Source organism: Rhinatrema bivittatum, chromosome 1, assembly GCF_901001135.1.
Source record: "Rhinatrema bivittatum chromosome 1, aRhiBiv1.1, whole genome shotgun sequence".
Classification (NCBI taxonomy): domain Eukaryota; kingdom Metazoa; phylum Chordata; class Amphibia; order Gymnophiona; family Rhinatrematidae; genus Rhinatrema; species Rhinatrema bivittatum.
Genome location: NC_042615.1, coordinates 427,350,441 through 427,368,842, shown reverse-complemented (window position 1 = coordinate 427,368,842; position 18,402 = coordinate 427,350,441). Strand labels below are relative to the sequence as shown.

The window sequence follows — 18,402 nt, the reverse complement described above, 5'->3', positions numbered from 1 at the left end:
TGTCACTGCAGGAGTATATATACTGTGATATCAGTTTGCTCCATCTGCTGATAGAGGTGCATAACCCACTGGTTCTGGATTCATCTGTCTGTCCTAAAGAAAAGGAAATTATCAGGTAAGTAGTAATTTCTCATTAGATTGTAAGTCCTCTGGGATAGGGAATTACCCACAGTACCTGAATGTAATCCAAGTTGAAGTGCCAAAAAGCAGAATATAAATAAATATACATAGTATCACTGACTCTGCTTTTAGAACCTTAGCAATTAGAGTTGAACATGCACAGCAGACATACTTTAGCTAAGGGGTAGGCGACTTTTTTGAAGTGGTTTGCCAAGATTTAAATTGGGAGTAGGTAACTCTTGTCCTTGAGCATCACAAGCCGGTCAGCACCCTGATGCACCAGATTCCTTTCACACAATTTGTGAATGTTAATTTTAATTGGCTTTAATTTTCAGTTAAAATATGATTGAAATTGGTATGTTTTTCCTCACATAAAAACAGAATTATAAAAAGAAGGTAAAAATGTCTTTCATTCCCTTGCATTCTTTGCCAAAATGCCCCCTTAACAGAACTGTCCTGGCTCTATAGATCCATATACAGAAACTACACGTTAGCTATCAGACTATCTCACCCCAGTCAGACATACAGAACCTCACCAAATACAGAATAAAGTGACCATTACCTCTACATACCCGGATCAGTCCAGACTCCTGGGTTTATGCATTCCTGCCACAGATGGAGACAGAGAATGTTAGACTGACACTGCTTCATGTACACTGGCACCACCTGCAGTTCCTCAGTATTTCTCTATCTCCAGCAAATGGTGGCTGGTGCATAAACCTGCCAAGTACTTTTGTCTTTTTTTCTTGTGAGCCTTCTTCCCAGGGGTTGGGGTCATGGAGTGGGATCCCTGCCCTGTTTGGTTGAGGTGGATGAGCTGGGGGTTGGTGACCTTTTGTACACTCGGTCCAGTTTTGGCCGTAGGGTGCAAATCTGTTGGTCAAGATCCCTCCCCTTCACGAGGCCACTTCGGTGGCTTTTTGGCTCAGGTTTGCTGCTTCCTTTTTTTTTTTTTTTCTGCAGTCTTTCCCTCTACTTGTTTAACTTTGGCTGAACTGAGCTGGACAGCTCTTTTCAGCTTCAGGAGAGGGGAGCGCTTTGCAGGGCTGTTTAAAGTTGTTCTTACAAAAAAAAGGGTTTCTGCAGGTGCAGCTTGAGTTTTAGCGCAGGGTGGGTGTTTCTCTTTCTCCCAGGGCTCGGTAGTGCTGGGACTTTTTCGGGGAATGCTGTTTTCTCCCGCATGGTGATGGTGAGGGGGTCAGCCTGCCACATGTCTGAATCACCGCGGGCTTTGTGCTGCCTGATTCTCCGGGGGGGGGGGGGGGGGCGTCTGGGCTCCCGGTGGTCGGGAAACAGGAAAATAGCTTCTGGCTCTGCCGCCATGAGATCTGCGATGATGGACAGCTCGGATCACGTTGGGCCTTCGAGCTTTCACGCCGAGGGAATTGCAGTCATATTGGATCCTCCGGCGGGTATGCCTGCACTATCATGGCTTTCCCTAGTCCACCCAAGTCCCATGGAGGGGCAGGGGGGGCTCAAGGGACTCTCTGGTTCAGGATCCCCTGCTTCTGGGGGCGAGACGAATCTGCCGCGGTTTTTGGCCGCGGCTACCCGTCCTTTTTCGCCCAAGTTTATCCTGCTGGTTCACAATGTTTATTTGGTGCAGCAAGATGGGCTAGGCTCCCAGTAGGCAGGGCGCAGGGGTCTCCAGTTTTGCTGCCGGGGCCTTGTCTTCCAGGGTGTAGCGACTGAGTCCGGCTCAGCCGGACAATGACTCGGATGGCTCTGTTGGGTCCCCGAGAGCCCCCAGGGTCTTGGGGGCAGCGCTGTCAAGGGACCAGTCTCCTGATCCGGCGGTGATAGACTCCAGCCCCAGGAGATGATGTGGACCCTTTGCCGATGGCAGAAGGAAATGACCCCAAGATTCTCCGTTTGTTCCGCAGAGAGGAACTAGCTCCCCTGATTCCCCAGGTTCTTGAGGAGCTGAGGCTCAAGATCCCATAGGACGATTCTGACCAGGATGGAGTGGATCCAGTCCTTGTTGGGATTCGGGGCCCTCCTTCGGGCTTTCCGTATCATAAGTCCATAAAGAAGATGATGGATCAGGAATGGAGTGCTCCTGATTCTGGCTTGCAAGTGGGCAGGGCAATTTCAAAATTTTATCCCTTGCCTGAGCAGACATTGGAACTTTTTGCTCTCCCAAAGGTGGATGCGGTGGTTTCGGCTGTCATGAAGAAGACTATCATTCCTGTTGCAGGAGCAGCGGATCTGAAGGATGTTCAGGATCGCAAGCTGGACATTCACCTCAAGCAGATTTTTCAGGTCTCCGCTCTGAGTCTGCAGGCTACCATTTGTTCTAGCTTCATGCAAAGGGCATGTTTGCACTGGGTAGAACTCCAGGATGGCCAGGCGACTTCTGGTTCCCAGGAGAGTCAGGTGGAAAGATCCGAGGCTTCGGTTGCTTATGTGGCGAATGCCTTGTATGATTTGGTGAGGACTTTGTCCTGTATTATGGGAGCAGTGGTGTCTGCTAGACTATTATTGTGGCTCCGCAATTAGTCAGCAGATATCTAAGTTCCAATTAGCTTCTTTGTCTTTCGAAGGACGTCTCTTATTTGTGGAGGACCTGGAGCAATTAGTGAAGAAACTAGGTGATGGTAAGGTGCACAAGTTGCCAGAGAACAGGCCTAAAGGATAGCAGTCCTTCCCATCGCGGTCACATTTTTGAGAAGGTGAAAGGAGCCTCAGTGGCGCACAGACAATTTTTCTCTTCAAGGTCAAGCCTGGGGGCAGTCCTTTTGTGAAGGTTGTTGGCCCTTCAGAGCTTCCAATGGCAGTGGGTCTTCGGGGCCAAAACCTTCACAATGAGGCGAGGCCAGCCCACTCCATTGTTCCCTTTATAGGGGGGTCGTCTACCTTGATTTTACGGGGAGTGGGCCAAGGTCACTCAAGATCAGTGGGTTCTCAGTATAATAACATACAGTTACACGTTAGAATTTGCACATCTGTGCGCGACCTGTTTCTTTTCTCTCTCTGCGGGTCATTGGCAAAGCATCAGGCGGTACAGGAGACTTTGACAGGTTGTAGCGCTTAGGAGCTGTGGACCCAGTTCCTCAGGATGAACACCGAAAAGGTCGCTATTCCATTTACTTCGTAGTTCCAAAGTATGAACGCAGCATTAAAGGTTCCACGATTTTGCATGGAAACCTTGCGGTCAGTAATTGCAGTGGTACACGGTTAGGAGTTCCTGGCTTCTTTGGACTTGACGGAAGCTTACCTGCATATTCCCATTCGTCAAAATCATCAGCATAACCTGAGGTTTATGGTATTGGGACGGCATTTCCAGTTTCAGGCTCTTTCTTTTGGGCTGGCTACGACACCCCGTACCTTCACCAAAGTCATGGTGGTGTCGTGGTGGTGGCTTTACAGTGCCAGGGAATCTTGGTGCACCCTTATCTCGATGATTGGCTCATAAGGGCGAAGTCTGAGGCCAGTTGTCACTCCGCGGTGCAAGCAGTGCTTCAGACTCTGCAATCCCTAGGCTGGGTGGTGAATTTAGCAAAGAGCCACCTAATTCCATTTCAGACTCTCAAATATCTAGGGGCTCGTTTTGATACAAGGCAAAGTCTTCCTGACGGAGAAGAGAGCATGCAAGTTACAAAATCTAGTTCAGCGTTTGTTAACGTTGCGAGTACCCAGAGCCTGGGATTTCTTGCAGGTCCTAGGTTCGATGGCTTCAACACTGGAGTTGGTACCATGGGCCTCTGCACATGTGAGATCGCTACAGAGGGCTCTTTTGCTGAAATGGAATCCTTTATCGGAGGCCTTTCATCAACCTGTGTGTCTGAATCCTCCTGCGATGTCCTCGATCCTTTGAGGTACTTCTCTACCTATGCACTTCTGCACACAGTGGGGTAGATTTTCAAAGGGTTGCACGCGCCCTGAGCCTATCTTGCATTGGCTGCCGGCATGTGCATAAGTCCCGGGGCGTGTCGCGGCCAGCGCGTCATCGGGGGTGTTCTGGGGGCGTGGCTGCAGCCTCCGGACCAGCCCTCGGATCGGACCTTGGGCAGGCGTAACTTGTGCAACAAAGGTAGGGGGGGGGGGGGGATTTAGATAGAGCCAAGGGGATGGGTCAGATAGGGGAAGGGAAGGGAGGGGGAGGGGGGGGGGAAGGGAACGGAGGCAGGCTGCGTGGCTCGGTGCGCACAGGCTGCCGATTTTGGGCAGCCTTGTGCGTGCCAACCCTGGATTTTAACAGATACGCGCATATCTATTGAAATCCGGCGTACTTTTGTTTGCACCTGGTGCGCAAACAAAAGTACGCGCGCATAGTTTTATAAAATCTGCCCCAGTGATTTTACTTTATCCCAGGACATGCAGGATGATAGTCCTCACATATGGGTGACGTCCTTGGACGGAGCCCTATCACGGAAAACTTTCTGTCAAAGTTTCTAGAAACTTTTGACTGGCACACTGAGCCCACTGAGCATGCCATTATCCCTCGAGTCACAGGGGTCTCCCTTCAGTCTTCTTTTTTTCTGCGCTGCAGTTAGCTTCGCAGTTAAGGAGCCCTGTGTGGTACTTCACACATTTTTTCTTCGGAAAAAGTTCAAAAAAATTCTCAAAATGTTCCCCCTTCATCGGGGTCTCTCGTTTTTACATTGATTGGTGAGTAAACCCTCTTGCGGTCGTTACCGTTCCGTCGGGTTTTGTTGCCAGGTCATCTACGGCTGTCCGGCCTTCACACAATTATTTGTAATGGCAACTGGGTTCAAAAAATGCCCAAATTGTCCTCAGACAATGTCAATTACTGACCCCCCAATGTCGAGTGTGTCCTTTGTTTGGGGCCGGGACGTAGTGTAAATGCATGCCCTCAATGTGCCGAAACGACGGCTAAAGGCAGATGGGCCCGTCTGGAAAAGATGGAAAGCCTTTTCCATATTCAACTTCTTCCATCGACCTTGTCGATGCAGTCGTCACCGGCAGGAGCGGCTAGAAAGATATTCATTAAAACCAAGTGGCGTGAAGGAAGTGGTGACTACCCATCCCCGACGCCATCATGGTCCTCAATAAAATCGACCAGTGTTGGAAAAGAAAGGTACCGGTCACCGAGAGAAACACAGACATCGATGGACTTCCATGCCCAATGTTGGCTCGATTCCCTGGACTGCTCCGATAACCATCGAGCCACGACCGAAAAGAGCTTGAGCAGAGAATCCATCTATGCCCTCAATGCCTCTTAGTCCAAGGTGATCCCCACCAATATCATTGCCGGGTTCTGTGCCTCCACAGGGATCTGTGGAAGAGCCAGCTCCGCCTTCTTTGCCACCCCCTATAGCTGCTCTAACTTCACCAGCTATAAGGGAGGAACTGGATGAGTTCATCCACCAGGCAGTAGTCCAAGCTCTTCGAGACCTCCATCCACCGATGCCGGAGCCATCAGTGTTCACACCATTACGCGAAAGAATCAATGCCTTGATCGGTGCCCTACCGATGCAACCACTGCCATTGAAACCGATGACACCGATAAAAGACCCAATGCCGATACCAATCCCTGGTTCTTCAGAGGATGAAGCCTCAGGTTTTAATTTACCATTGCCTGAGTCGATACCGGGGCCATCGGGTATCTCTAAACCGAGGCTCCCGATTATTCCATCGGTGCCATCGATTCCACAGCCGCCTCCATCGATGGCACCGAGGTCTCATCCTAAACCATCAATGCCTTTACATCCTTCGATGCCATTTCTTCCTCCTCATTCCACTCCTCCACATCATCCCTCATCGGATACCTGGGAAGATGTGGATACAGATTCCTCCTCCGAAGATGTGTTATCTGACCCATCTCCACCAGAAGAGAGGAGAACGTCACCTCCAGAGGACCTCTTTTTCCAATTTTGTCAAGGAAATGTCTGTTTCAATTCCTTTCCAGTTACTAACTGAAGAGGACACAAGACATAAAACTCTGGAGGTTCTACAGTTTGTTTGTAGATCCCCCCCAGGAAGTACTTGCCATCCCAGTCCATGAAGTCCTAGTTGATCTTCAACATAGATTATGAGAACATCCTTGTTCAGTTCCACCAATGAACAAGCAGACAGATGCTACATACTTAGCCCAACACATACCAAGGTTTCAAAAGCCTCAGCTCCCACACCAATCTGTGGTAGTTGAGTCTGCCCAAAAAAGATCAAAAAGAATCCATCCACATTCATCCACACCTCCTGGCAAGGAGCAGAAGTTTCTGGATGCTCTGAGAAGAAAGATGTTTCAAGGTTCCATGCTTGTTTCTAGAATTGCATCATACCAATTATACATGATGCAATACCAACGAAACTTATGGAAACAGATACAAGAACTGTCTGACTCTCTGCCTCAGCAACACCAAGATTCCTTCAATTATATAATTTATAAGGGCCTAGAAGCAGGTAAACACGAGGTTCATGCAGCCTTTCACTGTTTCGAGACATCTTCCAGGATGGCAGCAACTGGTATTAGCGCAAGAAGATGGGCCTGGCTAAAAGCATCTGATCTCCAGCCTGAAATTCAGGAGAAATTAGCAGACCTCCCTTGCACTGGTGACAACCTTTTTGGAGAAAAAGTGCAAGATGCTGTTGCACAATTAAAGGATCATAATGAAACTCTATGCCAACTTTTCATCGTGGCTACAGAAACTCCATCTTCTGCAAGGCGAACACAGGAAAGATACCAGAAAACCTTATTATAGACCACGAAGGTTTTATCCTCCAGCACCTCGTGGTAGGGCAACAAGGCCATCCCAAAGAGGTCAGTCCAGGCAACCAAAGGCATCTAGACCCCTCAACCTTCCCCGCAGACATGCCCAGCATCGGGGTTTTGAAAGCCTTTCCAGAGAGCAGCAGCCACTCCAGGAACCCAATCCAGGACTTGCCAGTTGGAGGCCGAATCTCATTCTTTCTACCCAATTGGGCAAATATCACAACAGATCATTGGATACTATCCATTGTGAAACAAGATTACCATCTGGATTTTCTCACAGTACCCAGAGATTCCCACCAAACTCCCTCTGGATATACAAGGATCATACCAATCTTTTGCAAACAGAATTATCCACCCTGCTGAGAGCCAGGGCCGTGGAACCAGTTCCCCAACCTCAGCAGGGCAGAGGATTCTACTCCCGCTATTTTCTCATTCCAAAGAAAACAGGAGGACTACGACCTATCGTAGACCTCCGAAATCTCAACAAATTTCTTTGGAAAGAAAAATTCAGGATGGTGTCCCTTGGCACCATGCTTCCTCTTCTTCAAGCAGGAGATTGGCTCTGTTCTCTGGATCTTCAAGACGCTTATGCTCACATTCCAATATTCCCTCCTTATCGCAAGTTCCTGCGTTTTCTGGTAGTTCATAAACACTTTCAATACCGGGTTCTGCCATTCGGACTTGCATCGGCACCCCAAGTATTTACAAAGTGCCTAGCAGTGGCGGCGGCCCATTTACGCAAGAAAAGCATACACGTCTTTCCTTATCTGGATGACTGGCTCATCAAAAACCAGTCGAAACAAGGAGCTCTCTGCTCTCTCATACTCACAATCAATCTGCTTCACTCGTTGGGATTTCTCATCAATTACCAGAAATCCCATCTCATACCATCTCGCCTTCTACATTTCATCGGAGCAGAATTGAACACCGCCGTGTCAAAAGCCTTCCTACCAAAAGACCGCGCAGACACACTCTCCAAATTAGCGAAATCTCTGCACGCAAAAACAACGGCCCATCAGCTTCTAACTCTGCTGGGCCACATGGCTTCCACAGTCCACGTCACCCCTATGGCCAGATTAGCCATGAGAGTAACGCAATGGACTTTGAGATCACAGTGGCTCCAAGCCATTCAACCACTGTCGTCTCCAATTCACGTAACTCACCAGTTATGTTCATCGCTCCTCTGGTGGACGAACATGAACAACTTGGTAACAAGTCTACCGTTTCAGCAACAGTTCCACAACTGACCTTAACTACAGACGCATACACCTTAGGTTGGGGAGCACATGTAGACAGTCTTCAGACTCAAGGTACTTGGACAAAGCTCGAAGCAACATTTTAAATAAACTTCCTAGAGCTTTGAGCTATATGTTATGTTCTATATGCATTTAAGGACTGCCTTTCACACAAGACTGTTCTCATACAAACAGACAACACAGTTGCCATGTGGTACCTGATCAAACAGGGAGGTACAGGTTCTTATCTCCTTTGCCAGGAAGCCGCACAGTTTTGGGAATGGGCCCTAACACATTCCATGTTTCTCCGGGCCACTTACCTAGCAGGCATACACAACGTAGTTGCAGATCGCCTCAGTCATCAATTCCGTTCCCACGAGTGGTCCCTGGATCCAGTGGTAACGACCAGAATCTTTCAACATTGGGGTCAACCAACAATAGACCTCTTTGTATCTGAACTGAATTGCAAAGTGGACAGATTCTGCTCCCTATACAAGCAGAGAAACCAGTTAGCCATGGACGCCTTTGCTCGCCCCTGGAACTCAGGCCTCCTGTATGCGTATCCTCCGATACCATTCATAGCAAAAACGCTAATGAAGCTACAACAGGACAAAGTGTCAATGATACTCATAGCCCCTTATTGGCTTTGACAAGTGTGGTTTCCCATACTTCTCGATCTCTTGATCAGAGAACCAATTTGCCTGGGCTCAGCACCCACTCTCATAACTCAGGACCAGGGCAGGTTGCGCCATCCCAAACTTCAAACCCTATTCCTCACAGCCTGGATGTTGAAAGCTTGAACCTGCAACCACTCAATCTTTCAACTAATGTCTCTCAAGTGCTTGTAGCTTTAAGAAAGCCTTCCACACGAAAATCCTATTGTTGTAAGTGGAAAAGATTCACCACGTGATGCACGCAGAAAAGTATAGATCCCTTTTCCTGCCCCACGTCATCTTTATTAGACTATCTCTGGCACCTTTCAGACTCTGGTCTCCAGACTTCGTTGGTAAGGGTACACCTGAGTGCTATCTCAGCTTACCTCAAGGGAGTAGGATATGCCCTGATATCAGCGCAACCCCTTGTCAGTAGGTTTATGAGAGGTTTAATTCAACTTAAACCCCCTTTGCAGCCACCATTCACAGAATGGGACCTTAATGTAGTACTAGCAAGGTTCATGTGTTCTCCTTTTGAGCCCATAGATTCGTGTGATGTTAAATTTCTTAGATGGAAAGTTCTTTTCCTAGTAGCTATTATGTCCGCTGGAAGAGTTAGTGAGTTACAAGCACTTGTAACATACGCACCCTATACCAGGTTCCTACATAACCAAGTGGTGCTCCTTCCCAAGGTGGTTACTGACTTCCACTTGAATCAGTATATAAATTTGCCCACATTCTTTCCAAGACCTCACTCACATCAAGGCGAAAGAATTTTACGCACCTTGGACTGTAAACGCGCGCTAGCATATTATCTAGACTGCACTAAAGTCTATAGAAAATCCACCCAGCTCTTTGTTTCTTTTGACAAAAACAAACCGGGTATGGGAGTGGGCAAACAAACATTCTCTAATTGGCTAGCAGACTGTACAGACTTCTGCTATGAAAAAGCAGGCCTTTCTCTCCAGGGACGAGTAAAAGCGCACTCAGAACAATGGCAACCTCAGTAGCACACTATCCTTCAGTACCGATTGCCGACATCTGCAAAGCTGCAACATGGAATTCTCTACACACATTTGCAGCTCATTACTGCTTGGACAAGGAATGTCAACAAGATACAACCTTTAGACAATCTGTCTTAAAGAACTTATTTCCAGTATAATCCCAACTCCTTCCACGTCCAACCTGCTGTGATTTCAGGCTGCCTCAATTTTCCCAACAGTACACCAGTTGTTGTGCCTGTTGCAGAAGTTGTAAGCTGTTGGTTCACAACAAAGATGACTCAGCCTGTACCTGCTAATCACCCATATGTGAGGACTATCACCCTGCTTGTCCTGGGATAAAGCAAAATTGCTTACCTGTAATAGGTGTTTATCCCAGGACAGCAGGATGTAGTCCTCACGAAACCCACCCGCCACCCCGCAGAGTTGGGTCCGAAACGTTTTATTTAATTTTTCACTAACACTCATTGCTACAAACGAGACAAGGGAGACCCCTGTGGCTCAAGGGATAATGGCATGCTGAGTGGGCTCAGGTTGCCAGTCAAACGTTTCTAGAAACTTTGACAGAAGTTTTCCGTGATAGGGCTCCATCCAGTGACGTCACCCATATGCGAGAGGACTACATCCTGCTGTCCTGGGATAATACCTATTACAAGGTAAGCAATTTTGCTTTTTCCAAGGAGGAGTCGTCTTTCTCCTTTTCTTTTGGCCGAGTGTAGTTGTCGGTAGGAGACTCTCAATTATTTTTACTTTGTGTGTCAGCTTTAACTTTGGTAGTCTTTCCCGACTCCACATAGGTCAGGTGTCTAGCCACCAGATCCTCTATCTCCTCCTGCCTTTCCTCGTACTCTGCTTCTCTGCCTCTTGTCCTCCTGCATTGCACCCTTATCTTTTACTGGTATTGCACCTGTTATCTCTTCTAATTGCTCTGGCTGTTTCAGCACCTGGTGCTCCCTGGCTACTGTGGCATGCCTCTCTGGTCCTCCTTTTTTTCTCACTATTTTTCTTTCTGCATCTTTTAACAGTTTTACAGGTGATAGTTTTATTTTATTTGTCCAGTTGGAGATCTTACATTTGTCTTTTGCTTTTGCAGCTTATCTTTTTTGATATTTTTGCTCTTTCTTCCATTTTTGGCATGCTCTCTCTGTGAAACCTCTTGATTTAAATTTAAGGCTTGTGGAACTTATCTTTTTATCGTTAATGGTCCACCTAACTATAGTTAGTCCTCTTAAATTTTTTCATTTGCTTTTGTGGTCTGTCTCCTCCTGCAGTGGGTCCATAAACTGGTTCTCCATGGCCTATAATGGCCTGAATATATATATTTTTTAATTTTAGACTTATATTCCACTTTTCACACTTTTTTCAGCACTTCAAAGTGGATTACATTCACTATCACTACCACAATCATTAGCCTTAGTGCTGAGGTTAAGGGTAGGCACATTTATATCCTGGGCAACATGTGGCCAGTATGAATTTTTCTTTTTCCTTCCTTTTTATATCTCAGTAGTAGTGCTTTCCTTGCCAAGGTTTAATCTAGATGTTTTATTCAAGGAGGTTACCATGTGAAAATACTCAGCAAGGAGTGGTGAGAGAAATATTCTCTCTTCAGTTATTTTCTCCCCCTCAGAAATATATACAATTATTAATCATGGTCATTGTCACAGACCTCTCTCTTCCTCTGTGATTGATGGCGTTATTTTATTTACCTAAAATTTCTCTTTGTACTTCAGAAGAGTGATTTATAATGTTATTGATGGGAATATTCAGCTGTCGTTGCTCTTTGTAGATCGTAAGGAGCTTCAGCTCTGGTAAGAGAGAAGGTGGTGACTTTGTATGCTGTACCCTTTCACCACGAGGGGAATGGATCTACTGTGTTGGTGAAGATTTTGTGCTCTACTGTTTCAGTACAGTGACAGGCAAGCTGGAGAGAACTTTGACGGTGAGTAGTTTGGCAGCTGCCACTGTGCAAAACATCTTAAGATTACACCATTGCTCTTCATTAGTACAGCATTAGCTAGACAAAAAAAAAAAAAAGAATTTTGGTACCTGCCCCAATCCCTCTGATTTCTTTCAACACCCAGGAAGTCCTGCAGTCTTTTAATACATAATCTGAAATGTATTATTGGCATTTATATAATGGAAACCGGAAGCTGAGCATACTTTTTTTTTTTTTTTTTTAAATAAAAATGTTCAACAGATAGCTAAAAAAAAAAAAAAAAAGGAAAATCTCTCAAATGAAGTGTGGTAAGTCTAGAATATTTTGTACAGTCAGACATTGTTAGATTTGCCTTGCTATTGGTGAATGTGTTGTGATGTTGACTGTATATAGAGGGGCTTCAGTGATGGCTCACATGCTGCTCTTGGACTGGTCATAGTGCTTGATTTTTCTCACTGTATTATAACTAGCGTTAATACTTAAATAAACCACAATGGTTATGTTAGAGATCTTTGATGCCTTTGGATGAAAACTGATATAAACCACTTTTTCTTGACACATTTTGGGGTTTATAATTGAGTAGTTACATCTAGATGTGGCTTGAGAGCTGAGCAACAGTGATGATTGCTAGGTATAGGAGAATGTATTAGAAAAAGCCCCAAAATCACCAAACTTGTTCCTCTGTTGACTTAATGAGTGCAATTAGAGCTATTACCATTGAGCTCTGTTTATGGTGAGTTTCTGGACTTGTAGAGCCTTATTTCAAGTCCAGTTTCCTTTCATTGTGATTTAGCAGAGCAAAATTCTATACTGAAAGTGTTTCTTGTAGTTTTCATGCTCATTGATGGACCCATGCATTTCAGTCTCAATTATAAATCCTAAAATACATTGTTCACTGTATTAAACAAGCAGGATAAAGCAATCAACACAGGTGTAGCACAGGCCCAAATACTATCTATGCCCCCCCTACCCCACACCCATCCCCATATCTAGCCTGTCTCTTCATTTCCCCTTATAACTATTTCCTGCACTTCTGTCTATCCCTCTCCAACTTGTTTCCCCTGTCTCCCATAGCTGCTGCAGAAGGGCTGACTCTATCACTACAGCAGAGCAGGTTGGGCACTTGGTATTGTCTCCACCACAAACCTCCATTTGCTGCTGGCACTCCTCCTGCTGAGCACAACATCCTTGGCAAGTCACACATCTTGACAAGGCATGTATTGCTGTACAGGATCTGCATAAAACATTTGATTTCTGAGCTGTTTTTACTGCCAACTCTTCCTGGGGCTTTCTCCTGCTATGTTGGAAACTTCTGCTGCAGTTGTGGCCCTTTAAATGGCTGTTCAACACAGGCCTCTAATGTGCACATGGCACTAGCCCAGCAGCAATCATGACTGCTGAACTATATGATTTTTGTTTCCAGGTACTTTCTCAAGATGCACTTCTTCATTTTTCAGCTGGTATCAGACAACGAATGACATACATAAATGTTTATAGGTTCAATTTAGCATTTCTTGGGGTTTACAAAATCAAATTAGTTTACAACTTTATAGGAAGGAAGATGCTGAGGGACTAATCCATCCTAACCAGTGACTCTCGAAGCTGAATTCTGTTTTCTAAAAGCAGTAGGTTCCTCTATCAGTAGCTTTACATTTGCCTTTATTATATGCCCTTGACTTTGACACAGATCATCTAATTTACATAGTAAATGATGGTAGATATAGACCAAAATGGCCCATCCATTCTACCCATTGAGATGTCCACTTTGGTAGATGCTCACTTAACAACAACCAAACCTCGTTCCCTTTTTCAAGAGATCATTAACAACCAACCATCAAGGGAACTCCCTGATGTGTGGTGATGTGCGGCCACTTTGTGATTGTCTCGATTAGTAGCTCCCATGTTTATTCTTCAAATACTTTATTGTATAGATTTTTAATTTTTTCATTTTTATTCTTACACTCACACATACTCCATCACAACTATATCTGCTACTTTCAAATACACCTCACGATTCCCTTCTACCCATACCAACCCCCTATCCCCTCAAAAACACACACCACACGTCCTATATATCCCCAAATACACACCTCCACCTACTGCATCCCTCCCATACATCCACACCCTTCTTATTTATTTATTTTATTTAAAAATTTTTATATACCGACATTCATCCAGGATATCACATCGGTTCACAGTGTAACACAAATATACGCCATGCATGGCGCTTTACATGGAACAGATAAAACATGTTAACAAGGGAATAACGGGATAAGACAACATGGGATAAATTGCATTAAATATTAAATCTTCTACAGATTGGTGTTAGAAAGTATTCCAGAGGCTTTCCCTACATGTTTCTCACTTATATTAGTGAGGGAATTGCTTCCTCCTAATACGGTAAATAGTTGCCCCCCCCCCCCCCCCCCCCCCAAAAAAAAAAAGTTTCAATAGGTACTTGTCAAAACCAGTAGTTCCCAAAGCCAGTCCCCAGATAGGTTTTGAGGATACCCTTGCTGGATATTCATGGCACATATTTGCATGCTTTTGTTCTAAAACCATGTTAATTTGTATATCTTGATTTTCCTAAAAACTGGCCCATTGACAGTACTCAAGGACTAAAGTAGGGCAGCATTGAACAGCTAGCACACCAATAGTTTTAGATGTAGAAAATGTCAATGTAGCAGAAACCCTAAATAGTAATCAAATTGTATCTGTTTCTCTAGTCTAGTACATTACAAGTCTGCAAGTGCTGAATACACAAACTGGCTCCTTCTAAGCCCCAGGCACTGGCAGGGATCCCTAAAGCCTGATATAACCTTTCAAAAAACATGAATGTCTTCTGATCTAGAAAAGTGTGTATACGCATGTCTGTATGAAAGTTAATTTTATTTGATATTTCCATTTATTTTCTCTTGGTCTAGGTTCATGAAAAAGATGTAATTGGCATTGCACACCATCCTCATCAAAACTTGATTGCAACCTACAGTGAAGATGGCCTTTTGAAACTGTGGAAACCATAGTTACATTATGGGTCGTGTGATGAAAAGGACATTGTAATGATGCTTTTCTCATTTTTTTTATTTTTTTAATTAGGGAATAAATTGGTCATCTCCCTTGTATGAAGTTCAAACATAAATGTCTTATGAGTCATTTTGTTCATTTTGCCAGTATGAAAGACATTGTTTTTTCTTAGTTTTGGTTTTAAGAAACCATTTATATTCTTAATGTTAATTCGGATGTTTTTATTTGTCCTGTGCCCTCATGTCAATAATATTACATTTCTTAAAAACAAGATTAATTTTGTGTGTTTGATATTTTTGAGACCAATTTCTATAAATGTAGACTAAAGGAACCTTAGGGTTGAAGCTTTTACCTACCTTGTAATCAGTAGTTTTTCTTGCTGTAAGTATGCTTCTATTCATGATATCTGTGAACAGTATAAAAATATCTCCTGTAGCAGTGTTTTTTTATTATATTCACTATATTAATTTGGAGCTAATATTTAGGGATGTGCATTCATTTGCGATGAAATAGGAAATATAGATGATATTTCCTATTTTGTCGAGGTTCGGGAGGTCCCTGAAACAATAGGAAAACCCACGAAATTTCGTGTGATTTTCTTATCGTTTTGGGGGGGGGGGGGGGGGAGGAAGAAAGGGCACACAAAAAAACAAACCCAACCCTTCACATTTAATTAATTACAATCCCCCACCCTCCGAACACCCCCCCCCCCCAAAAAAAAAAACTTGCCTAAAGTCCCTGGTGGTCCAGCGGGGATTCCGGGAGCAATCTCCCCCCTCGGGCTGTCGGCTGCCACAGCCGACAGCCCGAGGGGGCTGATGGCCCTTTGCCCTTACCATGTGACGGGGCTATCTGTGCCATTGGCCAGCCCCTGTCATATGGTAGGAGCAATGGATGGCCCGGGCGCCGGCTGTCCTTACGCCTGTTAACCCTGAAAACGGTGTTCCTGATTTGAATGCGGGTAACCCCAGGTAGGCTTAAATCCAAAATTCGGATAGAGATAAAGCATATGTATCATAACCAAAGAAATTGGTTTACCAGCAAACTGGTTTTAAGACTTCTCATGTGAGCGCTCTCAGACCTCAATAACCTATTAAAATCTGTTTGTTTGTGAAACCTGTATTGGTCTTAATGATGGTGAGATCTAAAAATGCAATCTGGTCGACATGAATATTAGCTGTAAATTTCAAATGCAGTCAAAAGTATTCAATCACTGTACAAATGGATGAAAATCATCACTTGAACCCCGCCACAGAATGAACATGTCGTTAATTTAACATTTCCAAAGAATGAAGGATGACTGAAACAGATGTTGGTCTTACCATGATGCCTCAAAGTGTCCTACATATAAGTTTGTGAGGTCTGGAGTCATGATCGCCGATCCAGGGGCAATCCGGGAAACTACAGACCGGTTAGCCTGACTTCAGTGCCAGGAAAAATAGTGGAAAGTGTTCTAAACATCAAAATCACAGAGCATATAGAAAGACATGGTTTAATTGAACAAAGTCAGCATGGCTTTACCCAGGGCAAGTCTTGCCTCACAAATCTGCTTCACTTTTTTGAAGGAGTTAATAAACATGTGGATAAAGGTGAACCGGTAGATATAGTATACTTGGATTTTCAGAAGGCGTTTGACAAAGTTCCTCATGAGAGGCTTCTAGGAAAAGTAAAAAGTCATGGGATAGGTGGCGATGTCCTTTCGTGGATTGCAAACTGGCTAAAAGACAGGAAACAGAGTAGGATTAAATGGGAAATTTTCTCAGTGGAAGGGAGTGGACAGTGGAGTGCCTCAGGGATCTGTATTGGGACCCTTACTGTTCAGTATATTTATAAATGATCTGGAAAGAAATACGACGAGTGAGATAATCAAATTTGCAGATGACACAAAATTGTTCAGAGTAGTTAAATCACAAGCAGATTGTGATAAATTGCAGGAAGACCTTGTGAGACTGGAAAATTGGGCATCCAAATGGCAGATGAAATTTAATGTGGATAAGTGCAAGGTGATGCATATAGGGAAAAATAACCCATGCTATAAATACACAATGTTGGGTTCCATATTACCGTAGGTGCTACAACCCAAGAAAGAGATCTAGGTGTCATAGTGAATAACACATTGAAATCGTCAGTTCAGTGTGCTGCGGCAGTCAAAAAAGCAAACAGAATGTTGGGAATTATTAGAAAAGGAAATAGGTGGGCCTGGACCGAATAAACAGAGCCCACTAATAACCGATGCGCCGCCCCTCCCCAACAGGGGACGGCGACCCAGGGAAGGTGGAGGGAGAGGTGCGCGCTGAAGCGGCAGCACTGGCGCGCGCGATCGGGGACATCACCCGCTCCTCCTGCGCGTGAAGAAAAATGGTACTAGGCCACGCCCCCGGCCGGCGCGCAGGAGAAGACGAGGCCGCGTGTGCCGATGACGTCAACGGCCCTTTAAAGGGCCGCAACGAGGACAAGACCCCCCTTTTAGCCCCAGCGCGCACCAAGAAAACGTGAGCTCGCGGGCGGTGCCTAGCAGGTAGGAGGGGGAGCTCGGACTGGGGGGCACAAGCGGTGCGGCCGGGGCGAGGGGTGCCGTCGAGTACCTCGACCTAGTGCGCCGGCCTCCGGGCCAGCCGAGGGGGGGGGCTTTTTCTTTCCCGCCCGGGAGGGCCTTCCCGATGGTGAGTGGGTCGTGCTCCTGGGCCCCAGCACTGGACCCCGGCACATTTTCCGATGCCAGAGACGCGGGGCGGCCTTTTTCCACCGCGGCGCACGCATGGGAGTCCCTCGGAGTCCGCGTGCGCCCGATGCCGGGATCCACCGCTGGCTCGGGGGCTAGGGGAGACACTTGTAGACCGCGGGTCTCACAGTTCACGTTCGGCCGCTGTTCTATTTCAGCAGACTTCGCGGTTATTATTACAAAAAAAAAAAAAAAAAGAGGGAAGCGGCGGCCGGGTGGAGTGGCGCTGCTGCGGGCAGCGGCGGTTTGCGACGGAGGGGATTGCCGGACCGATTAGTTGTGGGAGAGTAGTGCGGTTGCTTTGGGGTCATATTGATCCACAGATGGGACATTGCGGGACAACCCGCCCTCGTTCCTTGCGTGGGGGTTTGTCGGGGGGGGGGGGGGGGAGAGTGCTTTCCACTCGCGTTTTTCATGGTCGGCGGGGGAGAGTGGGGCCTGTTGTTTTTTCCTGCCATGCAAAATGAAATGGAAGGCAATAAAGGTTAGGGAAGTGAGAGCATGCCGGCTCTCCCTGAGGGCACCCCCTCCCCCTTTTTCCATTCGGTCGGCAGAAAGATCAGGGGACAATCCATGAAGTTAGCACGACGGGTAGCGGGTTGAGATCCAGGGCCCCAGCACCTGACCCTTTCCGATGCCGAAGGCGGCCGGTATGGTCATGGTGACCCCTCTGCGCCCTGAATTGAGTCCTCCTTTCCCCAGGCCCACAGCGCAATGCACCGGCAAAGATTAGCCCGACGGGCTGTATATTGGGAGGGCCGTGTCGAGCACGAGCGGTGATCAGGCAGATATTCAGGCGGAAGGAAGGAGTTGAGGTGACAGCGCACGACTGCGATTTGGAATACTGGGCCTATTGGGCGGTCCGGATCAGGGCAGACGCAAACGCAGCAAAAAAAAAAAAAAAGTTAAATATATATACAAATATATGTTTACTTTAGCTGCCACGCGCGGAAAGGGAGGGTGTTTTCATCATCCGCCCTCGTGTTGTTGTTGCCCGGATACGATCGGTCATGTGTTCTTCAAGTGTCCCTGGAC

At 46.0% G+C, this 18,402-nt stretch overlaps 1 protein-coding gene across 2 annotated transcripts in view; it reads left to right on the top strand.

Moving 5' to 3' along the window:
• The window catches only part of SMU1 (SMU1 DNA replication regulator and spliceosomal factor), a 133,162-nt gene extending 118,082 nt beyond the window's left edge, over positions 1 to 15,080 (top strand). For both annotated transcript variants that reach the window (XM_029604061.1, XM_029604066.1), the window contains 2 exons: positions 11,472 to 11,624; positions 14,546 to 15,080. In XM_029604061.1, coding sequence (XP_029459921.1) covers positions 11,472 to 11,624; positions 14,546 to 14,644 — 252 coding nt within the window. In that variant the 3' untranslated portion in view covers positions 14,645 to 15,080. The remainder of the gene's footprint in view (positions 1 to 11,471; positions 11,625 to 14,545) is intronic.
• The last annotated feature ends 3,322 nt before the right edge of the window (positions 15,081 to 18,402 follow it).